This window comes from Aplidium turbinatum, chromosome 1 (assembly GCF_918807975.1).
Source record: "Aplidium turbinatum chromosome 1, kaAplTurb1.1, whole genome shotgun sequence".
NCBI lineage: Eukaryota > Metazoa > Chordata > Ascidiacea > Aplousobranchia > Polyclinidae > Aplidium > Aplidium turbinatum.
In genome coordinates this window covers 41678-61888 of record NC_137472.1, presented here as the reverse complement: position 1 = coordinate 61888, position 20211 = coordinate 41678, and the positions used below count along the sequence as shown (strand labels likewise).

Below are 20211 nucleotides of genomic sequence, written 5' to 3'. Positions count from 1 at the left end.
TTATAAGATTTGTAAAGTACAAAAGATTTCTGTATGAAAAAACTAAATCAATAGTTTTCCCAATTACTCATAGCGTTTCTCATGGTAATTGTCCAACACTCGACTTGATGTGTGCTATCGCTCGGCTTGATTTTAGATCATCCTAATGAATTTAGAAATACCTTCTACAAAAATCTATCAGCGATTTGCAGTAGTAGGCATCCTTCCATCTTTTCAGATGATGGTAGGTTTTACGCACCCAGGGATGGGGGCGACTGGAGTGGCCTCTCCAGAGTGCTGGCCTGGGCGTCTGTATGGAGGTCTTGCGCTGCCTAAAAACACAACAGGACCCCCCTCTCTGCCTCTCCGGCGTGGTCCGAGGGAACGCAAAGCGTGACACTCGGCGACGGTTTGGCTGCAGGAGTTGCCGGAAGGATGTCAGAGTTTGACAGTCGACTGCCTCACGTACTCCATTCCGGATTTTCTGTCTGGGTTGACTCCCGTAGCTTTTTCCAGGACTGGATGTAGCCGCAAGACAGCGGAGGTTTTTGAATCAGGGTTTGCCTTTCCCTAGACGAACTGCCGTCCAAGGCTGAAGGGCTCCGTCTGCCCGGCTGTTGTTGTACTGTTTTTTGTCTGACCTCTCACCTGTAACCTGTCCGACATGGTTAGACCTGCCAGGGGCTACGAGCCCCCGTCGGTATATCCCACAGGATCCTTGAGGTACTCAAGCCTCCCCACCACGGCAAGGTAACAAGTACGGGAGAGGAGCGATTTGCAGCGATTTGCAATAGATAAGTTTATTCATATTCGAGAGCCACTGGAAGGACTTGTTGCTAATTGCATCAACAATTACATTCCGAATTGGAGCCTACCAATCGATGAACAGCTATTTCCAATGGAAAGCAGATGTCCTTTTATCGTGTTCATGCCAAACAAACCAGACAAGTTTGTCATGAAATTCTGGGTATTAGCCGAGATGCATTCAAAATACGTATGCAATACCGTACCGTACTTATCGTACCTCGGAACTATTGAAAAAAAGCAACGAAATGGATGGCTTCTCCCCGAGGATGTAGTGATCAAGATCACCACCAACTTACACAGACAAAGCGGGTACAACGTCACAACAGTTAACTTCTTTACTAGAGTGAATCTTGCTGGTTTACTACAGGAAAGAAATATAACCATTGTTGGAACTGTTCGAGCTAACAGTAAAGGACTGACAAAGGAGATGACCAAGGGTGAAGGAGAAAGATTTTTCAGTAAGTTTTTCTACAATTCAACGAACAGCTGCATGCTTTTAAACTATCAGTGCAAAAAAATGCAAGTGTTCTTTCCACTATGCATGACAGCCCCAGTATCGATGCAACAGAGAAAATAAAACTCTCTGTGATCCATTTTTATAGCGAGAACAAAGTATCAGTTGATGTGTTTGACCAAATGGCAAGAAAATACACCACACATGCAGCAAGCAAAAGATGGCCTTTTGCAGTTTGGTCAAATATGCTAGATATTGCAGCTTTGAACTCATGGATTATTTTTAGAAAACGTTCCAGCAGCAACATCAACCGACGTGATTTTATACTCTAGATTGAGAGCTTGAGAACTGCTTATGTGCTGAAACGAAAGCCGACACTGCAGAGAGAAGAAGAGCAGGGACAACCATCTAGAAAATGCAGAAAATGTGCTGGATATTATTGCAAAAACACTACAGTTACCATTTGCGCCACTGTCAAAAAGTGGGAAGTGCGATAATGGTGACTGGAAAGTTACAGAGTGCAAAGGCTGCACTGCGTAAAGTATTTGTTGGTTTGTTTGATGTTTTTCTCTTAAATAAGAAAACTTTGTGCTAATTTTATGATAATTATGTCTTCGCTCTGTTGAATTTTTAGATCATCGTACAGAGTCAAGATACAGATACATTCAAGCTTTGAACTGATCAAAACCTTGTAGCCTACGTCATAATTTTCGTCTAAAACCAACAAATGAACAGCGCAAATAGGTGACAAAAGTAATAAGTGCTTCAGATAGTTTTATCACTGCAAAATAAAACGAACTCTTACAGCTAATTTAAAAAAAAAAAAAAATTTGTGAAAAGTGTCGATTTCGACACCAGCGGCTGTTGGAGGTATACTTTTTTTTAGGCCATTCTAGTGTTAAACCAATCAAGCCAGCTGATGATCCTAAGAGCTATCGTATCACTACTCTGCGTCCCATATAAGATCCTGGTACGGTTCCTGCTAACTAGACTCGAGCCAGTTGTTGATTCCCAGCTACCAAAAGAACAAGCTGGATTTCAGCACGGACGCTGTACGACTCATCTAGCAGATCGAGGATATTATAAAGAAAAGTTTCGAGAAGGGCAACAAAGCAGAAGTAATCTTGGTAGACCTCACTACTGCCTATGATACTGTGTGGCACCAAGGGCTAACTCTAACGCTCCTCCGCATGATCCTAGACAAAAAGGTAGTGCGATTTCTCCCCAACATTCTGGCAAATCGGACCTTTTTGCTGAAGACGAGTGATGGGAAGTGCAGCCGGCTCAACCGCAAAACGGTGTTCTGCAAGGATCATGCTTATCATCTCTACTATATTTAACATGTACATCAGAGACATGGCAGAGACTACGTCACGCCAGTACGGCTATGCTGATGATCTGGCACTACTCCATTCTGACAATTACTGGCATGTGGTAGAGGAAGCACTTACAGATGACATGGCCCAAATCGCAGACTGCCTGAAGCTTTGGATGCTGAAACTGAGCCTGGTAAAGATCACTGTCACACCTTTTCACCTTTGCAACATTGAATCTACGAGCCAGTTGTCAGTTTCAACGGAAACCCATTCCCACACAGCCCATGCCCCACCCACCTAGGAGTGAATCTTGACTGACAATTAATCTACAAACACCATACTGAAGCCCTCCATGCCAAGCTATCAGCACGCAACAACTTGCTGAGATGCTTAGCTGAAACATTCTGGGGTTCTAGTACATCTGTACTCTGTACAAGTGCTCTTGCACTTGTTTACAGCACTTATGCTTCCCCCACTTCGTACCGCAGTGCACGCACTAGAAAAATTGACATTGCCCTCAACACCACCATGAGAATAATCACTGGTTGCCTGCTTCCAACTCCAACCGACTTTTTGCCGGTGCTATCCAGCATCGCCTCAGGTGGACTGCGTAGGGAAAATCACGGACGCAATCTAGTTTCACAAGCTTTGTCAAGGGATGACCACCTCCTCAACCAGATTGTCCTAAATTCGCACCCTCAAAAGCCCCAGCGCTTGAAATCTCGACGCCCCTTTTGCCGACATGTTGCAGATATCTGCGCGAAGTGTGGAACAGTGAATGGAGAGAAGTTGCGAGACCAACCCAATTCACAGTCCCTCCCAATACCAACACTCCACCCAGAGCAGAACTACCTCTGAAGGAATGGATGATTGGGTGAAGCTCAATCGCTTGCTGACTGGGGTGGGCCGTTTCAACAGCAACATGCTTCAATGGGGCCTCACCGACTCACCACCTTGTGCATGTGCCTCAGAATCTCAGACTGCATATCACATTATCTACCAATGTCCTGTATATCGACCCCAGGACAGATATATGCAGTGTGGACCTCACAACGCTCGATGAACACACAATCCATTGGCTGCCGTACCTGGATGTAACAACGTGATCTGCGGCGGTCTCAAACGCAAGAAGAAGAATCTTCTCGAACTTTTTGGGAAGATGCTCCATACACGAACCAAGAGCTTTTCCAAGAGGACTTGAAAATTCATGTGGTCCAGTTGTTAGTCCAACCAGATGTGCAAATACATGTCTCATGCAAATACACGACACTGTTCTCCAGAGAAATGGATACTTCGCACACTCAGAAGGCATTAAGTTGGCCATGATCACAGATGAGAGGCTTAAGTGAATTCAGAAAGCTCGATCAAAACATCGCGAACAGAGAACAATGCGACGATTCTGCATTCCGCCCTTAAAGTTTGACGTCAACGAATGATACGGTATGGTTGACTGGCAGGCATTCGATCTCACCGAGCCTTCTGTGACAAGAAATATGAGAGACCAAAAACTACGAGACATGATTGCATCTAAGGACAATCCAGAACTTTTATTTCCTCGATTTCTGTGTCACACGAAGGTGGTGGAAAGGTGCATCAAGTTGGTGACGGAAGCTTCAGCGGCGGTGAGCCGAGTTAATTCGCGAGATGGGTTTATACGCTCACGCATTGAATCACGACAAGAAATGCCCAAGTTCGAATCGAAACATGACTATTTCATCTAAAGCGAGGAAGCTTGATGCATATTATAATTTCCATTGCATTGCAATAGATCTCTATGCTAACATCAAATTAAAATACATTTGCATGTATTTTTGCGTTTTTAGTCGATAAGTAATGGCCTGGTTGCAAATCAAAAAGTTTGTTCGATCGAAATATACTTTTAGCACAGTGTTCTATATACCCAATGGTAAGTTTTGGCCACCCAAGCTAAGCAAAATGAGGAAAAAGTTTTACACCCCCCTAAATTGATCCACTATAATGAAGAATAAAATAGTAAATTTTCAAGTAGCTGGTGGCAGATCAAAATTTTTTTCGATTGAAATAAACTTTTTACACAGTGTTCTATAGCCTACACCCAATGGCAAGTATTCCAACCCCAAGTTAAGCAAAATGAAAAAAAAAGTTTTTCACCTACCTAAATCGATCCACCCTATTGAGCACAATTGGAAACTGTGATGGGCAGCTTTCATGCCTAGTTGAGCACAATTGGAAACTGTGATGAGCAGCTTTCATGCCTAGTTGTGTACAATTGCAAACCGTGATGAGCAGTTTTCATGTCTAGTTGAGCACAATTGGAAACTGTGATGAGCAGCTTTCATGCATAGCTGAGCACAATTGGAAACTGTGATAGGCAGCTTTCATGCCTAGTTGTGTACAATTAGAAACTGTGATGGGCAGCTTTCATGCCTAGTTGTGTACAATTGGAAACTGTGATGAGCAGCTTTCATGCCTAGTTGTGTACAATTGCAAACCGTGATGAGCAGTTTTCATGCCTAGTTGAGCACAATTGGAAACTGTGATGAGCAGTTTTCATGCCTAGTTGAGCACAATTGGAAACCGTGATGGACAGCTTTCATGCCTAGTTGAGCACAATTGGAAACTATGATGAGCAGTTTTCATGCCTAGTTGAGCACAATTGGAAACTGTGATAGGCAGCTTTCATGCCTAGTTGTGTACAATTGCAAACCGTGATGAGCAGTTTTCATGCCTAGTTGAGCACAATTGGAAACTGTGATGAGCAGTTTTCATGCCTAGTTGAGCACAATTGGAAACTGTGATGGGCAGCTTTCATGCCTAGTTGAGCACAATTGGAAACTGTGATGAGCAGTTTTCATGCCTAGTTGAGCACAATTGGAAACTGTGATGGGCAGTTTTCATGCCTAGTTGAGCACAATTGGAAACTGTGATGAGCAGTTTTCATGCCTAGTTGAGCACAACTGGAAACTGTGATGGGCAGCTTACATGTCTAGTTGAGCACAATTGGAAACTGTGATGGGAAGCTTTCATGCCTAGTTGAGCACAACTGGAAACTGTGATGGGCAGCTTACATGTCTAGTTGAGCACAATTGGAAACTGTGATGGGAAGCTTTCATGCCTAGTTGAGCACAATTGGTAACTGTGATGGGCAGCTTTCATGCCTAGTTGAGCACAAGCGGAAACTGTGATGAGCAGTTTTCATGCCTAGTTGGGCACAATTTGGAAATTATGATTGGCAGTTTCCATGTCTAGTTGAGCACAATGTGGAAACTGTGATGGGCAGTTTTCATGTCTAGTTGAGAACAACTGGAAACTGTGATGGGCAGCTTTCATGTCTAGTTGGGCACTATGTGGAAACCATGATGGACAGTAGGGTGGATCGAAAAATCCAAAATTTTTATTTTTCTAAGCTAGTATGTCAAAAAGGTGCGAAATACCCATAATAACATACATGCAAATTTTTTTTGGGTTTTGACAATTTTTTTGATCGCCCCCCGCAAGGTTTTAATTTCCCTAATATCGGGTTGGAGAAACTCTCCCGCAAAATTGGTCAAAAGTATAAATACTCTATGACTCACTTATGCGCTTGATGATGTCATAATAAGCGACTTGTGTTTAAACAAATAGGCTACAATTGACCGTTTTATCACCATTGCTAAAATACTTGGTTATGTATCCCAACAATTAGCTGATGCAGTATTTGATTCTTCTAAAGAATACTAGATATAAAAGAAGCTTTATAATACAATTATTGGAATTTGCTAGCACTTCAGGTTCCACAAAGTTTAATAAAAGTTATATGCGCTTCTTACAGATTAAAAGGCAGTTCACTTAGACTAGTACGGGTAACCCTACTGGGCGATGGCCTAGTTTTGTTATTACTTGGTGCTTCCCTTCACCAATCTTCACCATTCAGCGTATACCAGTTTGACTGCACTGGTGAATGTAGCATTGATCTGGCGATGCGAAACCCAGGATGCTTGAATCACTCACACTCACAATGGCTGACTACAGCTAATTAATAGAACCCTTAGATTATATGTCAGCGATAACAATCCGTATGAGAAACTGCAAGCATTGGTTATGTTTATTATCCGTGTTTATGCTCCAATGTGGTTTACAATAAAATCGCATTCATCTTGCAAAGATGGAGCATGACACATTCACCAAATGATAACCACATCACGATATCTTAGTCAGAAGCACAAGAAAATTATCCACCCAGTTATGCACCGCAACTAATACTTTGCTCGTCCGGATAATATAATTTTGGCTATGATAACTTACCATCGACCACATATTCGAGAACTAGGCCTGCGTGGAGTGATGAAAGCTGGAGCTGCAAAACCCAGCGGAAAAATACAAAAATTTAAAGTTCCCGCAAAGCTTAATTTTGATACAGTGAAATACTTCGAATTGATTAACTGGACAGATCTTCCTATCACGGAGCCTCCTGTAATTAAAACAATGACGGATGCCGAGCTCCTGCAATTCATCATAATAGATGTGACTCCCACTGTATTTTTTCCCAAACTTCCATGTCACACGCAGGCTGTTGAAAGGCTCGTGCAAGCTGGTTACCCACGCATCTAAAGCAGTTTGTGGACCGAAATATCGAGACGGCTTCATTGGTGCCCGAATTGCTTCTCGTCAGTTAATGCCAACATTTGAGTCTAAACGTGACTTTACTCACTTCAATTTGTAACTGTTTGTTATATTGCTTGCAGTCTTTGTATGCATGAGCGCATAAATTAATAGGAAGTGACTTTGCCCATGGGCCAACTGTCAACCCAGTCATATAAAGTTTAACACTTTGCGTCTCAAAGGGAGGCCAGATTTGGCCCCCCTTCATATTTCATTTGATTATTTGAAGCACAGTAACGCCATGCACTTGGTTTTTCTTGACTTTTCCTAAAATTGCCAGGCGGATCTGATGATATTAAATTTGATGCTAAAACTTGTGTAGTTTTCTTGTAAATTCAAGATTTTGGTGAATTTTTGCTATTTCTAGCTCACTTCCAGCAAAGCGTGAAATGGATTACATTGCGATAACAAGTCATAAGCTCATAATTGCCTCGTGCATCGATATGCGCGAGCAGAGAGAAACATCCTCTTGTTTTCCTTTGTTTGGTTTGACCTCAATAATACAAAGCGCGTTATTTCTTACGCCACAAAAGAAAAGCCAGTGATCACAAACCTGTTAATTAGAAACAATAATAGCAAACGTTTTTTGCGTTATCAGCTCTACAAAGAAGAATAGCAATCCACGTCCAAAATAGTAGGCTATGTAGGCCACAAACTATTCAAAACAGTTGGTTCAAGCAGATAATATTCCTTGACAAATAAAAAAACGTTACAATAAGAAATCTTCTCTTGGGTAAATGCACGAAAACCTGGTTTCGAAATAACCTTCTATGGAAATGCTCTCATTGACAAAACTTGCAATTGAGGAAATGTATCACTGCAAATGCTTTTGGGAGAAGCCGAAGAAATAGCGTTTTTGCAAACAATAATTGTGAGATACACTCAAAATTATGACATAGGCTCCATTTACACGTAGCAGCTAACTCGATGGCCACATGTCCCTTCCCGGCTTTATGTTGCCTACTCATTGTTATGTCCTGCATTTTTGTTTCACAGCGCACTGTGTGTTGTTCCAAAGAGCGCAGAATAAAGATGATAATGCCTCATCTACATTACTAAATATTTTGTAATGTAGAAGAGGCATAAAGCTAGGCGTCACATCAGACAAACAACAAATTAGCTTTTTTCATCATTGATTCAACATCTGAATACGTTGCACTAACGTATAAGAGGCCGTTATTGTGAAGACCCGCCATTTATAAACGATCCGATTATACCAAAAGTGAGACAAACTAGTGGATCAAAGAATGAATAAACAATGCTGAGAAAACTAAATCTAAGTGACGAACAATACCGATGTCTTCATTTATCTTTGAAAAATGCTGCCTAAACTTATCAACAAAAAATACCGTAAATAACGGCAAGGATCCGGAAAGCAGAATTTGCTCGACTTTGGCATGAATTTCGTCAGACATCTACAGTAATAATTCCACACATACAATAACGGGCTCTCAACGGCTGTAATAATAATCAACCTGGTTCTGGGCGGTTTGTGTAACAGCTTAGGGGAAGAAACTACTTGAAATGATGCACCACACAAAAGATTTTCAATGAAGACTGAGTCTAAAAACCGATGTGGATTGTGCTTCACAATGACTTCAAGTTTAGGACAGAAAAGGCACAAAAATATCACGATAAAAATAAAGACCTTGTGGGAAATTTTCGAAAATCATAACACGATGCAAATACCATAAACGCGTAGTTTGCATGCTGCTCTAAGCTGGCCGGCAACCACAAAGGTAGACAATACAGGTAGTTTATAATTCGAACAGCGCAATAAACATTATAAATACGTAAACCGACAATTTTCTTTTACAAACGTTTAAACGTCTAATGGTAAATTTTCCCCAAACAATTTTTTGTGAAGCGCTTGCAAACCACGGTTTTGTAAAATATTTTATCATTATTATTTTTTACTTCTCGGATATTGTAAAACGTCATCAGCAAAATCACAAAAAAAAATTTCATTACTTCAATGTAGTAGGCCTAAGATTTTTTTATAGAATTGTAGCCACGTTGTTTCAACACAGAAGCCATTTTTTGCCAATATAAAGTTATTGAAAATAATTTGCAATCATGCAAATGTTTGGAAAGAATCTAGGAAGTCTTCTCACAATCTGGCACAAAATGATTATGTTTATTGTATCTCTGCAATATTTTTTACGACAAACTTTGAAGCTTCGTTATAATCATTTTTATCTTTGAAGTCAAAAATTAATTTTTTTTTGGCCAGAAACATAATCGCTGCCTTGCTGATGTTGTCGCCTTTACGCGTATTTTTTTGTGTTTCAAACAAATACGACCCAGTCAGCAATCCAGTCCTTTTACATTGATTCAACATTTGTAAATGTTAAATTTATCTAGCTTTGCTGACTGTGAGTTATTTCACATTTCCTTTGTTTACGTATGTTCCTCAATTCGCTGTTGCATTGTTTCGACGCTGGCGGACTAAAAATGTATTTTCAAATTTATTGACAAAATCTTCAATAAAAAGTTTAGCTTCGAACTTAGCTTTGTTGATGTAAATGCTGTATTGTTTGAAGATGTAATTTATGAGTCATGTTTATAAACACCCGTAAGCCAAATGACTTATGATGTAGCCTGCATGATATTTGTGATGCGACTTGACACAAATCCACAATTTCAAAAGCACCTAATTTGAACTTAGAAATTTCAGATAATTTCAACAACTTGTTCAATTGTCTTCTCTCTACTAAAAATATTCATACCACAAACTCAATTGTATACCTAAAATACACAAACAAAGATGTAAACAGCAGCTATTCAAGCAGGCTAAGCTGTTACTTATGAGAAATTTGGTTCCATAAAACTAGAAGCTATAGCCATGAGTTTGGGAAACCATTAGTTTAGGACAAAAATGTAAGACAACAAACGCAGTTTTTTTTTTTTTCAAATTTGTGTAACAATATTACTCTGATTGTAACTATATTAGAATCAGTGAGTAGCTTACAATAAGATATGCTCGCAAGTCGTAAATGTTTATCAATGTAATGATTCGGCACACCGCACACACACTTCGTGCCTTCGATCGAGCTCTTTGTTATTCAGAACTTTGCATGAAATCGGATTAGCACGGTAATTAAATAGCGGCACGATAAATCAAAATTGTCGTTTTTGGGTACCTTTGCAAAAATTGAAATATCAAATTTAACATATAAAATTTAAAAATAATGACTTTTCAAACTTATAAACTAATGATTTTTTTTCACACCAGTGCAAATTTTGTTGAAATAGCACCAGCGGATAACACGTAACAGCTGATTGAATTTGATCCAAAAACGGCCCCCCTTGAGCAGTTAACTTCCAAAAAAACGTTGAAAAGCAAAGGGTTAAGCTTGTGAATCTAAAGTCGGCCATCTGATGGTGAATGTTAATAGGCGTTTACCTATAGAAACCACGGGTGGTCCATCCGTCAAGTCACTTTAAAATTAATATGCTGAAATAGGGTGAAGTCAAAACTCTTTACACACATTTTCAATGAATATATTTCAATTTCATGTCTAGTTGAGCCCATTGGAAACTGTAATGGGAAGATTTCATGCCTAGTCGACTACAATCGGAAACTGTGATGGACAGCTTTCATGCATAGCTGAGCACAATTGGAAACTGTGATGGGCAGCTTTCATGCCTAGTGGAGCACAATTGGTAACTGTGATGGGCAGCTTTCATGTCTTGTTGAGCACAATTGCAAACCGTGATGGGCAGCTTTCATGCCTAGTTGTGTACAATTGCAAACCGTGATGGGCAGCTTTCATGTCTGGTTGTGCCCAAATGGAAACCGCGATGGGCAGCTTTCATGTCTAGTTGTGTACAATTGAAAACTGTGATGGGCAGCTTTCATGTCAAGTTGTGTACAATTGGAAACTGTGATGGGAAGCTTTCATGTCCAGTTGAGCACAATTGAAAACTGTGATGGGCAGCTTTCATGCCAAGTTGTGTACAATTGGAAACCGTGATGAGCAGCTTTCATGGTTGTGCACAATTGGAAACTGTGATGGGCAGCTTTCATGGTTGTGCACAATTGGAAACTGTGATGGGCAGCTTTCATGTCTAGTTGAGCCCATTGGAAACTGTGATGGGCAGCTTTCATGTCAAGTTGTGTACAATTGGAAACTGTGATGGGCAGCTTTCATGTCTAGTTGAGCCCATTGGAAACTGTGATGGGCAGCTTTCATGTCAAGTTGTGTACAATTGGAAACTGTGATGGGCAGTTTTCATGCATAGTTGAGCACTATTGGTAACTGTGATTGGTAGTTTTCATGGTTGTGCACAATTGGAATCTGCGATGGGCAGCTTTCATACATAGTTGAGCAAAATTGGTAACTATGATGGGCAGCTTTCATGCCTAGTTGTGCACAATTGGAAATCGTGATGGGAAGCTTTCATGTCCAGTTGAGCACAATTGGAAACTGTGATGGGCAGCTTTCTTGTCCAGTTGTGTACAATTGGAAACTTTGATGGAAGCTTTCATGTCAAGTTGTGTACAATTGCTAACCGTGATGGGCAGCTTTCATGTCCAGTTGAGCACAATTGGAAACCGTGATGGGAAGCTTTCATGTCTAGTTGAGCACTATTGGAAACCGTGATGGGAAGCTTTCATGCATAGTTGAGCACTATTGGTAACTGTGATTGGCAGCTTTCTTGCCTAGTTGAGCAAAATTGGTAACTGTGATGGGCAGCTTTCATGCCATAGTTGAGCACAATTGGTAACTATGATGGGTAGCTTTTATGACTAGTTGAGCACAATTGGCAACTGTGATGGGCAGATTTCATGCGTAGTTGAGCACAAGTGGAAACTGTGATGGGCAGCTTTCATGCCTAATTGAGCACAATTGGAAACTGTGATAGGCAGCTTTCATGCGTAGTTGAGCACAACTGCAAACCGTGATTGGAAGCTTTCATGTCAAGTTAGGCACAATTGGTAACTGTGATGGGCAGCTTTCATGCCTAGTTGTGTACAATTGCAAACCGTGATGGGCAGCTTTCATGTCTGGTTGTGCACAAATGGAAACCGTGATAGGCAGCTTTCATGCGTAGTTGAGCACAACTGCAAACCGTGATGGGCAGCTTTCATGACTAGTTGAGCACAATTGGTAACCGTGATGGGAAGCTTTCATGCCTAGTTGAGCACAATTGGAAACTGTGATGGGCAGCTTTCATGCGTAGTTGAGCACAATTGGTAACTATGATGGGCAGCTTTCATGACTAGTTGAGCACAATTGGTAACCGTGATGGGAAACTTTCATGCCTAGTTGAGCACAATTGGAAACTGTGATGGGCAGATTTCATGCGTAGTTGAGCACAATTGGAAACTGTGATGGGAAGCTTTCATGCCTAGTTGCGCACAATTGGAAACCGTGATGGGAAGCTTTCATGTCCAGTTGAGCACAATTGGAAACTGTGATGGGCAACTTTCATGCCTAGTTGTGCCCATTGGAAACCGTGATGAGCAGCTTGCATGGTTGTGCACAATTGGAGACTGTGATGGGCAGCTTTCATGTCAAGTTGTGTACAATTGGAAACTGTGATGGGAAGCGTTCATGTCTAGTTGAGCCCATTGGAAACTGTGATGGGCAGCTTTTATGTCCAGTTGTGTACAATTGAAAACTGTGATGGGCAGCTTTCATGCATAGTTGAGCACTATTGGTAACTGTGATTGGCAGCTTTCTTGCCTAGTTGAGCAAAATTGGTAACTATGATGAGCAGCTTTCATGACTAGTTGAGCACAATTGGAAACTGTGATGGGCAGATTTCATGCGTAGTTGAGCACAATTGGAAACTGTGATGGGCAGATTTCATGCGTAATTGAGTACAATTGGAAACTGTGATGGGCAGCTTTCATGCCTAATTGAGCACAATTGGAAACTGTGATAGGCAGCTTTCATGCGTAGTTGAGCACAACTGCAAACCGTGATGGGAAGCTTTCATGTCAAGTTAAGCACAATTGGTAACTGTGATGGGCAGCTTTCATGCCTAGTTGTGTACAATTGCAAACCGTGATGGGCAGCTTTCATGTCTGGTTGAGCACTATTGGTAACTGTGATTGGTAGTTTTCATGGTTGTGCACAATTGGAAACTGTGATGGGCAGCTTTCATGCCTAGTTGAGCAAAATTGGTAACTATGATGGGCAGCTTTCATGGTTGTGCACAATTGGAAACTGTGATGGGCAGCTTTCATGCATAGTTGAACAAAATTGGTAACTATGATGGGCAGCTTTCATGGTTGTGCACAATTGGAAACTGTGATGGGCAGCTTTCATGCCTAGTTGAGCACAATTGGTAACTGTGATAGGCAGCTTTCATGTCTGGTTCTGCACAAATGGAAACTGTGATGGGAAGCTTTCATGCCTAGTTGAGCACAATCTGAAACTGTAATTGGAAGATTTCATGCCTAGTTGGGCACAATTAGAAAATGTGATGGTCAGATTTCATGCGTAGTTGTGTACAATTGGAAACCGTGATTGGCAGCTTTCATGCCACGGCCAATATGGAGCTCATACCCATGGAGAGCCTTCCTCCCGGAAAACGTGAACCGTGGAAGTATTGGCGATGCCTCAACCGCTTAAGAACTGGTATTGGCAGGTGTAAAACCTTGATGAGACACTGGGGGTATTCCATGGGGAGCACAAGTTGCAAATGTGGACAGGAGCAAACGATGCAACATCTACTCGAATGCCCTGACCTAAAAGCAAGGTGCTCTGCACAGGATTTGGCAGAGTTCAACGATAGAGCAAGAGCCTGCGTGATGCTCTGGGCTACGGCCGTGTGACACACGATGAAGAAGAAGCTTTCATGCCTAGTTGAGCACAATTGGAATCTGTGATGGGAAGTTTTCATGGTTGTGCACAATTGGAAACTGTGACAGGCAGCTTTCATGCGTAGTTGAGCACAATTGGAATCTGTGATGGGAAGTTTTCATGGTTGTGCACAATTGGAAACTGTGACAGGCAGCTTTCATGCGTAGTTGAGCACAATTGGAAACTGTGATGGGCAGCTTTCATGCCTAGTTGAGCATAATTGGAAACTGTGATAGGCAGCTTTCATGCGTAGTTGTGCACAACTGGAAACCGTGATGGGAAGCTTTCATGTCTAATTGAGCATAATTGGAAACTGTGATAGGCAGCTTTCATGCGTAGTTGTGTACAATTGGAAACCGTGATGGGTAGCTATCATGCCTAGTTGAGCAAAATTGGAAACCGTGATAGGCAGCTTTCATGCGTAGTTGTGTACAATTGGAAACCGTAATGGGTAGCTATCATGTCAAGTTGTGTACAACTGGATACTGTGATGGGCAGCTTTCATGCGTAGTTGAGCACAATTGCTAACCGTGATGGTCAGCTTTCATGTCAAGTTGTGTACAATTGGAAACTGTGATGGGCAGCTTTCATGCATAGTTGAGCACTATTGGAAACTGTGATGGGCAGCTTTCATGCCTAGTTAAGCACAATTGGTAACTGTGATGGGCAGCTTTCATGGTTGTGCTCAATTGGAAACCGTGATTTGCAGCTTTCATGCGTAGTTGAGCACAATTGGAAACTGTGATGGGCAGCTTTCATGTCCAGTTGACCACAATTGGAAACTGTGATGGGCAGTTTTCATTCACAGTTGAGCACAACTGCAAACCGTGATGGGCAGCTTTCATGCTTAGTTGAGCACAATTGGAAACTGTGATGGGCAGCTTTCATGCTTAGTTGAGCACAATTAGAAACCGTGATGGGCAGCTTTCATGCATAGTTGAGCACAACTGAAAACCGTGATGGGCAGCTTTCATGTCTGGTTGTGCACAAACAGAAACTGTGATGTTAAGCTTTCATGTCTAGTTGAGCACGATCGGAAAATGTATTGGGAAGACTTCATGCCTAGTTGGGCACAATTAGAAACTGTGATGGGCAGCTTTCATGTCTAGTTGAGCATAATTGGAAACTGTGATTGGCAGCTTTCATGCTATAGTTGAGCACAATTGGAAACTGTGATAAGCAGCTTTCATGCATAGTTGAGCACAATTGCTAACCGTGATGGGCAGCTTTCATGTCCAGTTGAGCACAATTGGAAACTGTGATGGAAGCTTTCATGCATAGTTGAGCACAATTGAAAACTGTGATAGGCAGCTTTCATGCATAGTTGAGCAAAATTGGTAACTGTGATGTGCAGCTTTCATGCCTAGTTGAGCAAAATTGGTAACTGTGATGGGCAGCTTTCATGGTTGTGCACAATTGGAAACTGTGATGGGCAGCTTTCATGTCTGGTTCTGCACAAATGGAAACTGTGATGGGAAGCTTTCATGTCTAGTTGAGCACAATCGGAATCTGTAATTGGAAGATTTCATGCGTAGTTGAACACAATTAGAAACCGTGATGGGCAGCTTTCATGCATAGTTGAGCACAACTGCAAACCGTGATGGGCAGCTTTCATGTCTGGTTCTGCACAAATGGAAACTGTGATGGGCAGCTTTCATGTCTGGTTCTGCACAAATGGAAACTGTGATGGGCAGCTTTCATGTCTGGTTCTGCACAAATTGAATCTGTGATGGGAAGCTTTCATGTCTAGTTGAGCACAATCGGAAACTGTAATTGGAAGATTTCTTGCCTAGTTGGGTACAATTAGAAACTGTGATGGGCAGCTTTCATGTCAAGTTAAGCACAATTGGAAACTGTGATAGGCAGCTTTCATGCCTAGCTGAGCACAATTGGTAACCGTGATGGGCAGCTTTCATGTCAAGTTGAGCACAATTGAAAACTGTGATGTTAAGCTTTCATGTCCAGTTGACCACAATTGGAAACTGTGATGGGCAGCTTTCATGCCTAGCTGAGCACAATTGGTAACCGTGATGGGCAGCTTTCATGTCCAGTTGACCACAATTGAAAACTGTGATAGGAAGCTTTCATGTCCAGTTGACCACAATTGGAAACTGTGATGGGCAGCTTTCATGTCAAATTGAGCCCATTGGAAACTATGATGGGCAGCTTTCATGCCTAGTTGAGCACAATTGGAAACTGCGATGGGCAGCTTTCATGCCTAGTTGAGCCCATTGGAAACTATGATGGGCAGCTTTCATGCCTAGTTGAGCACAATTGGAAACTGTGATGGGCAGCTTTCATGTCAAATTGAGCCCATTGGAAACTATGATGGGCAGCTTTCATGCCTAGTTGAGCACAATTGGAAACTGCGATGGGCAGCTTTCATGCCTAGTTGAGCCCATTGGAAACTATGATGGGCAGCTTTCATGCCAAGTTGAGCACAATTGGAAACTGTGATGGGCAGCTTTCATGTCAAGTTAAGCACAATTGGAAACCGTGATGGGCAGTAGGGTGGCTCGTTTTTTAATTTTTTTTTTTTAATTTTCTCGAAGTAGTGGCGAAATGGTGCCAATGAATGAGAAAACAATCATGACAAAATTTGAGATTCCTTAAAAATTGTCTTCAGCCTCCTCATGGGGCCCAAACATCGAAAAATGGGGTCAAAGACAAAAAATTTTTCAAAAATATTTTTAGTTTGGGTAGATACAATATTGTTTAGATGTATCTGTAAATAACCTAAAAAAAAATTGGAGTCATTTGAACTATTCCTTCAGCCTCCTCACAGCTTTTGAAAATTTTCATTTTGCTAAAAATTTCGCATTTTTGTTTGTGGTTACATATTTACAAACTTCGTCAGTGACGTAAATTCAAATAAAAGACGTCACCTTTTCCTACCAAATTAACCCAACTTCATTAAAAAATGACGCAACAGCTCAGGGCAGGACTATAAAGAGAAATATAATGACGTTTCATAGCTGGCAAAATGTCTAACGCAATTATGTATCATGTTACCACCCACAAAAATGCGAAATTTTCAGCAAAATGGAAATTTTCAGAAGCTGTGAGGAAGCTGAAGGAATAGTTCAAATGACTTCAATTTATTTGCTTAGGCTAATTAGATATATCTAAACAATATTGTATCTAACCAAACTAAAAATATTTTAGAAAAAAATTTTGTTTTTGATCCTATTTTTCGATTTTTGGGCCCCATGAGGACGCTGAAGACAATTTTTAAGGAATCTCAAATTTTGTCATGAGCGTTTTCTCATTCATTGGCACCATTTCCCCACTACCCCGAAAGAATTTTTAAAAAAGTTTAAAAACGACCTACCCTAATGGGCAGCTTTCATGCGTAGTTGGGCACAATTGGAAACCGTGATGGGCAGCTTTCATGCCTAGTTGAGCACAATTGGTAACTGTGATGGGCAGCTTTCATGCCTAGTTGAGAACAATTGGAAACCGTGATGGGCAGCGTTCATGCCTAGTTGAGCACAATGTGTAACTGTGATGGGCAGCTTTCATGACTAGTTGAGCACAATTGGAAACTGTGATGGGCAGCTTTCATGCCTTGTTGAGCACAATTGGAAACCGTGATAGGCAGCTTTCATGTCTAGTTGAGCACAATTGGAAACTGTGATGGGCAGCTTTCATGCTTAGTTGAGCACAATTGGAAACTGTGATGGGCAGCCTTCATGTCTAGTTGAGCACAATTAGAAACTGTGATGGGTAGTTTTCATGACTAGTTGAGCACTATTGGAAACTGTGATAGGCAGATTTCATGCGTAGTTGGGAACAATTGGAAACTGTGATGGGCAGCTTTCATGCCTAGTGGAGCACAATTGGAAACTGTGATGGGCAGCTTTCATGCCTAGTTGGGCACAATTGGAAACTGTGATAGGCAGCTTTCATGCCTAGTTGTGCACAATTGGAAACCGTGATGGGCAGTTTTCATGCCTAGTTGAGCACAATTGGAAACTGTGATGGGAAGCTTTCATGCCTAGTTGATCACAATTTGAAACTGTGATGGGAGCTATCATGTCAAGTTGTGTACAATTGGAAACCGTGATGGTCAGCTTTCATGCCTAGTTGATCACAATTTGAAACTTTGATGGGCAGCTTTCATGCGTAGTTGATCACAATTGCTAACCGTGATGGGCAGCTTTCATGTCTAGTTGTGTACAATGGGAAACTGTGATGGGCAGCTTTCATGTCAAGTTGTGTACAATTGGAAACTGTGATGGGCAGCTTTCATGTCTAGTTGTGTACAATGGGAAACTGTGATTGGCAGCTTTCATGCCTAGTTGAGCACAATTGAAAAGTGTGATGGGCAGCTTTCATGCCTAGTTGAGCACAATTGAAAACTGTGATGGGCAGCTTTCATGCCTAGTTGAGCACAATTGGAAACTGTAATTGGCAGCTTTCATGCCTAGTTGATCACAATTTGAAACTGTGATGGGCAGCTTTCTTGCGTATTTGAGCACAATTGCTAACCGTTATGGTCAGCTTTCATGTCTAGTTGTGTACAATTGGAAACTGTGATGGGAAGCTTTCATGCCTAGTTGAGCACTATTGGAAACTGTGATGGGCAGCTTTCATGCCTAGTTGTGCACATTTGGAAACTGTGATGGGCAGCTTACATGTCTAGTTGAGCACAATTGGTAACCGTGATGGGCAGCTTTCATGCCAAGTTGAGCACAATTGGAAACTGTGATGGGCAGCTTACATGCCTAGTTGAGCACAATGTGGAAACTGTGATGGGCAGCTTACATGTCTAGTTGAGCACAATTGGTAACCGTGATGGGCAGCTTTCATGCCAAGTTGAGCACAATTGGAAACTGTGATGGTCAGCTTTCATGCCTAGTTGAGCACAATTGGAAACTGTGATGGGCAGCTTTCATGTCTAGTTGTGTACAATTGGAAACTGTGATGGGCAGCGTTCATGCCTAGTTGAGCAAATGAGTAACTTAAATAACATTAAAAACCACATTTACATAGCATCCTTTTGACACTGAACTTACAGTAGGCTAGTTTGAAACTTTCAACAGAACGAATGGCAACTGAAACATGATTTTTTATTACTTGTCACTTGAACATACTTGATTTCTATAATATTGAACTTAATTTTTCGATCATTTGACAGGAAGACAAGATGAAGAGCCAAGATGCAACTTTCCAGGTGTCCCAATTGGTGGACAGACAATTCCACGAAGGTTAAGCTATAGAAGGTTCATGGTAAACGACACTGTCCGATTCCAATGTGACCGTCACTTGGTCATGGTTGGGGAGGCCCAACAAGAATGCTTATACTTTGGACAATGGAGTGGAGGCGGTGCCCCACAGTGTGTTGGTAAGATTATCAATGTTAGTTGCAAAATAAGTGCTTACTATAGAAAGTTAAACAATTTTCCCATGTAGTTATATTGAGATATCTTTTGTCATGTGCAAACAAATCAGCACTAGCCGTTTGATTAACTTGTCCGCTTTGTACTTTACCTTTGATTAATGTAACTTACTTCATGTTATTTAAAAAGGGAAATTGTCAAGTTGACACGATAAAAGTGTTCTGTGTTTAGATCCCCGTTATAGAGACAGCGACACATCTGTGATAACTAAACTGGCGGAAAGTAGCAACAACATCAAGAACTCCCTCCCTAAGGTTGGACGGTTCATCGGATCAGGAGCAGATGCCAATCACGAAATCTACTTCCTTTTTGATCTTTCCAACAGCGTCAGCGACATAGCTCTTAACAATTCTCTCACCTTTGCCGTTAAACTTATTCAGAGGGTGAGCAGAAAAAATGTTCATTTAGCGTTATTCTCATTAATCTGTTAAGTGCGTATGACGACAATTGTCGTCCGGGACAGTCGCTCTTGTTGTGCGTAAGACGACAATTGTCGTTTTTGTGATTGCAGCTATTCACGGCACTTTTAATTTCGCTTTCCTCTATTCGCTTTGTCTGGAAGGCGCAATTATGACGTGTGAAGAAACATAGATGCATTATTTACACTATAATAACGATTGCAGCCTGACAGAAATCATTAATCCCTAAATCACTTTATTACAATGTTAGGTAGCTTCTGCACTCACCTACAATATAACCACAATTGCAGAATAAAAAGATTTCATCCAAAATGTGTTTTTTTTTCTGAAATGGCTTCCTTCCGGTGTATAAAATTCGAACCCCATCATGCGCGTTCAGTCAGTGTGAATTCATTT

General features: G+C 41.4%; 1 protein-coding gene across 1 annotated transcript in view; it reads left to right on the top strand.

Moving 5' to 3' along the window:
- Positions 1 to 20211, top strand: part of LOC145778122 (complement factor B-like) — a 104174-nt gene that overhangs the window by 62901 nt on the left and 21062 nt on the right. Inside the window, exons 9-10 of the mRNA XM_082589538.1 lie at positions 19135 to 19341; positions 19568 to 19779. Of these exons, the coding sequence (XP_082445664.1) occupies positions 19135 to 19341; positions 19568 to 19779 (419 nt within the window). The remainder of the gene's footprint in view (positions 1 to 19134; positions 19342 to 19567; positions 19780 to 20211) is intronic.